At 48.1% G+C, this 5,000-nt stretch overlaps 1 protein-coding gene across 2 annotated transcripts in view; it reads right to left on the bottom strand.

Annotated features, from left to right (window-relative positions):
* tll1 (tolloid-like 1) overlaps positions 1 to 5,000 on the bottom strand; it is a 166,638-nt gene that overhangs the window by 159,720 nt on the left and 1,918 nt on the right. The window contains exon 2 of one of the 2 annotated variants that reach the window (XM_090188435.1): positions 260 to 787. In XM_090188435.1, the coding sequence (XP_090044561.1) occupies positions 260 to 404 (145 nt within the window). In that variant the 5' untranslated portion in view covers positions 405 to 787. Of the gene's footprint in view, positions 1 to 259; positions 1,148 to 5,000 lie in introns of those variants that run through there. The other variant, XM_090188437.1, reaches the window with a different exon arrangement.

The raw sequence follows: 5,000 nt of genomic DNA on the forward strand, positions 1-5,000 counted from the left end.
ATACCATTGGTCTATATTAGTCTGGTTGTCCTACTGGCATACCATTGGTCTATATTAGTGGAGATGTTTTCCTGTCTGGTTGTCCTTCCTACTTTAAGATTAATTGACTGTTTAGGCTTCTGTAGTTCCTTAGATGACATTCTGGTTAAACTACTGTCATAAATGGGTCACACACACACACACACACACACACACACACACACACACACACTCACACAGACTGCTAGTAACGTTGAGCGGGAATTGAGCGGACACTCACCGGCTTTACACGGGTCTTTGTAGTCTATATTTTCCGTCTTGTCTCCTTCGTTGTAATAGTCAAAACTGGGTTCTTCATAGTCGAAGCAGTGAGACAGAGTAGTCCAGACCGTTAGACCCACTACTAACAGCGTTATCCACCGCATCTTAACGTCCACCACGGCTGGAACGCGGTCCAGCTCACACACACACACACACACACACACACGAAGAGAGATGAATGAAACTCTTCGCTGCCTCCTCTTCTCCTCCACTCCGGAGACGAGAGCAGGAATTTAACGGCTCATTGTGAAGACTGGATGTCCGACTTGGCTGTGTGCTGTGTGTGTCAGGCGGTAGCCGCTAATGTCTCATGGCGGAACGTCTGTCTGTCTGTCCCGGTGCAGTCCCAGTCCCAGACAAAAAGGCTATAGCCGAGCTCCGACACTCTGAGTCCCTTCTTCTTCCAGCCCGGCGCCGCTCCTAACAGCACTGTGCCCGGGGAAGAGTTCGGTCCTCCAGGGTGAGTCGGAGGGTCGTGTCGCTGTCCCTGTTGGGGAGAGAGGGGACACAGGGCGGCATTACGGCTGCGCTCTGATCCGGTGCTGTAGGAGCAGTCAGCCAACCAGCAGAGTTTTCAAGTTGTAAGAAGTAGAGGACATGGAAACTACCGGACGATTTAGCGAAGAGTAAAGCAAAGAGTTTACCTACCACTAACCTACTGCGCTCTCTTTTTTCTCTCACGACATAGTTTCACAGCTCTCTCTCTCTCTCTACCACTAACCTACTGCGCTCTCTTTTTTCTCTCACGACATAGTTTCACAGCTCTCTCTCTCTCTCTCTCTACCACTAACCTACTGCGCTCTCTTTTTCCCTCACGACATAGTTTCACAGCTCTCTCTCTCTCTCTACCACTAACCTACTGCGCTCTCTCTCTGTCTCTCTCTCTCTCTTTCTCTACCACTAACCTACTGCGCTCTCTTTTTCCCTCACGACATAGTTTCACAGCTCTCTCTCTCTCTCTACCACTAACCTACTGCGCTCTCTTTTTTCTCTCACGACATAGTTGCACAGCTCTCTCTCTCTCTCTCTCTACCACTAACCTACTGCGCTCTCTTTTTCCCTCACGACATAGTTTCACAGCTCTCTCTCTCTCTCTCTACCACTAACCTACTGCGCTCTCTCTCTCTCTCTCTACCACTAACCTACTGCGCTCTCTTTTTCTCTCACGACATAGTTTCACAGCTCTCTCTCTCTCTCTCTACCACTAACCTACTGCGCTCTCTTTTTCTCTCACGACATAGTTTCACAGCTCTCTCTCTCTCTCTCTACCACTAACCTACTGCGCTCTCTTTTTCTCTCACGACATAGTTTCACAGCTCTCTCTCTCTCTCTCTCTACCACTAACCTACTGCGCTCTCTTTTTCCCTCACGACATAGTTTCACAGCTCTCTCTCTCTCTCTCTACCACTAACCTACTGCGCTCTCTTTTTTCTCTCACGACATAGTTTCACAGCTCTCTCTCTCTCTCTCTACCACTAACCTACTGCGCTCTCTTTTTTCTCTCACGACATAGTTTCACAGCTCTCTCTCTCTCTCTACCACTAACCTACTGCGCTCTCTTTTTCTCTCACGACATAGTTTCACAGCTCTCTCTCTCTCTCTCTCTACCACTAACCTACTGCGCTCTCTTTTTCTCTCACGACATAGTTTCACAGCTCTCTCTCTCTCTCTCTACCACTAACCTACTGCGCTCTCTTTTTTCTCTCACGACATAGTTTCACAGCTCTCTCTCTCTCTCTACCACTAACCTACTGCGCTCTCTCTCTCTCTCTACCACTAACCTACTGCGCTCTCTCTCTCTCTCTACCACTAACCTACTGCGCTCTCTTTTTCCCTCACGACATAGTTTCACAGCTCTCTCTCTCTCTCTCTACCACTAACCTACTGCGCTCTCTTTTTCTCTCACGACATAGTTTCACAGCTCTCTCTCTCTCTCTACCACTAACCTACTGCGCTCTCTCTCTCTCTACCACTAACCTACTGCGCTCTCTTTTTCTCTCACGACATAGTTTCACAGCTCTCTCTCTCTCTCTACCACTAACCTACTGCGCTCTCTCTCTCTCTCTCTACCACTAACCTACTGCGCTCTCTTTTTCTCTCACGACATAGTTTCACAGCTCTCTCTCTCTCTCTCTACCACTAACCTACTGCGCTCTCTTTTTCTCTCACGACATAGTTTCACAGCTCTCTCTCTCTCTCTCTCTACCACTAACCTACTGCGCTCTCTTTTTCTCTCACGACATAGTTTCACAGCTCTCTCTCTCTCTCTCTCTACCACTAACCTACTGCGCTCTCTCTCTCTACCACTAACCTACTGCGCTCTCTCTCTCTACCACTAACCTACTGCGCTCTCTTTTTCTCTCACGACATAGTTTCACCTCTCTCTCTCTCTGTCTCTGTCTCTCTCTCTCTCTCTCTCTCTCTCTCTCACTCTGTCTCTCTATCTCTCTGTCTCTCTCACTCTGTCTCTCTCTCTCTCTCTCTCTCTCTCTCTCTCTCTCTGTCTCTCTCTCTCTGTCTCTCTCACTCTGTCTCTCTCTCTCACTCTGTCTCTCTGTCCCTCTCTCTCTCTCACACACTCTGTCTCTCTCTGTCTCGCTCTCTCACTCTGTCTCTCTCCCTCTCTCTCCCCCCTCTCTCCCCCCTCTCCCGTGGAAACAGTCCTTGTCCGTATCCTGTGAACTTCTTGACAGAGCGACCAGCCAATCTCTCCTCACTGATACTATCCTGTCTACTAGTTTACACAGATGATGTCCTATAATGAGGAGAGGACAGATATTCACCTAGCTCATCTTGTTGTTGAGGCAGGCTGGGGGACTAAACCCCTATAATGAAGTGTACTTCAGCTAGGAGAGGACAGATATTCACCTAGCTCATCTTGTTGTTGAGGCAGGCTGGGGGACTAAACCCCTATAATGAAGTGTACTTCAGCTAGGAGAGGACAGATATTCACCTAGTTCATCTTGTTGTTGAGGCAGGCTGGGGGACTAAACCCCTATAATGAAGTGTACTTCAGCTAGGAGAGGACAGATATTCACCTAGTTCATCTTGTTGTTGAGGCAGGCTGGGGGACTAAACCCCTATAATGAAGTGTCCTTCAGCTAGGAGAGGACAGATATTCACCTAGCTCATCTTGTTGTTGAGGCAGGCTGGGGGACTAAACCCCTATAATGAAGTGTCCTTCAGCTAGGAGAGGACAGATATTCACCTAGCTCATCTTGTTGTTGAGGCGGGCTGGGGGACTAAACCCCTATAATGAAGTGTCCTTCAGCTAGGAGAGGACAGATATTCACCTAGCTCATCTTGTTGTTGAGGCAGGCTGGGGGACTAAACCCCTATAATGAAGTGTCCTTCAGCTAGGAGAGGACAGATATTCACCTAGCTCATCTTGTTGTTGAGGCGGGCTGGGGGACTAAACCCCTATAATGAAGTGTCCTTCAGCTAGGAGAGGACAGATATTCACCTAGCTCATCTTGTTGTTGAGGCAGGCTGGGGGACTAAACCCCTATAATGAAGTGTCCTTCAGCTAGGAGAGGACAGATATTCACCTAGCTCATCTTGTTGTTGAGGCGGGCTGGGGGACTAAACCCCTATAATGAAGTGTCCTTCAGCTAGGAGAGGACAGATATTCACCTAGTTCATCTTGTTGTTGAGGCGGGCTGGGGGACTAAACCCCTATAATGAAGTGTCCTTCAGCTAGGAGAGGACAGATATTCACCTAGCTCATCTTGTTGTTGAGGCGGGCTGGGGGACTAAACCCCAAATCAAACCCGTAGTTGTAAAATGAACAGGAGGGTTTGAATTTGACCCATGTTATATATATAGTCTAGTAAAGCCGGACTGAACAGAGCAGTCTACATGTAGGTGAGAGTCTGGTCATTAAATCATTTCAACTGTCTCTGGGTGAGATCTAACAGGGTGTTAGGCTTAGGGGAAGGTTAGGGTAGGGTTAGGGGAAGGTTAGGGGAAGGTTAGAGTAGGGTTAGGGGAAGGTTAGGGGAAGGTTAGGGTAGGGTTAGGGTAGGGTTATGGTAAGGTTAGGGGAAGGTTAGGGTAGGGTTAGGTGTTGTATATATACCTGAAGCCAGTCTAGGGTTAGGGTTAGGGTAGATTAGGGTTAGGTTAGAGTAGGGTAGATTAGGGTTAGGGTAGATTAGGGTTAGGGTAGATTAGGGTAGGGTTAGGGTAGGGTTAGGTTAGAGTAGGGTTAGGGTCAGGGTTAGGTTAGATTTGGTTTAGGGTAGGGTTAGGTTAGATTAGGGTTAGGGTCAGGGTTAGGTTAGATTAGGGTTAGGGTTAGGGTAGGGTTAGGTTGGATTAGGGTTAGGGTCAGGTTCGGTTAGGGTTAGGCTTAGGTTAGCGTTAGTTTAGGGTTAGGGGTAGGGTTAGGTTAGATTAGGGTTAGGGTCAGGTTAGGTTAGATTTGGTTTAGGGTAGGGTTAGGTTAGATTAGGGTTAGGGTCAGGGTTAGGTTAGATTAGGGTTAGGGTTAGGGTAGGGTTAGGTTGGATTAGGGTTAGGGTCAGGTTAGGTTAGGGTTAGTTTAGAGTTAGAGGTAGGGTTAGGTTAGATTAGGGTTAAGGTTAGGGTAAGGGTAGGGTTAAGGTTAGGGTAGGGGTAGGGTTAAGGTTAGGGTAGGGGTAGGGTTAAGGTTAGGGTAAGGGTAGGGTTAAGGTTAGGTTAGGGTTAGGGTAGAGTTA

Source organism: Oncorhynchus mykiss, chromosome 10, assembly GCF_057628025.1.
Source record: "Oncorhynchus mykiss isolate SJ-2025 chromosome 10, ASM5762802v1, whole genome shotgun sequence".
Classification (NCBI taxonomy): Eukaryota; Metazoa; Chordata; class Actinopteri; order Salmoniformes; family Salmonidae; genus Oncorhynchus; species Oncorhynchus mykiss.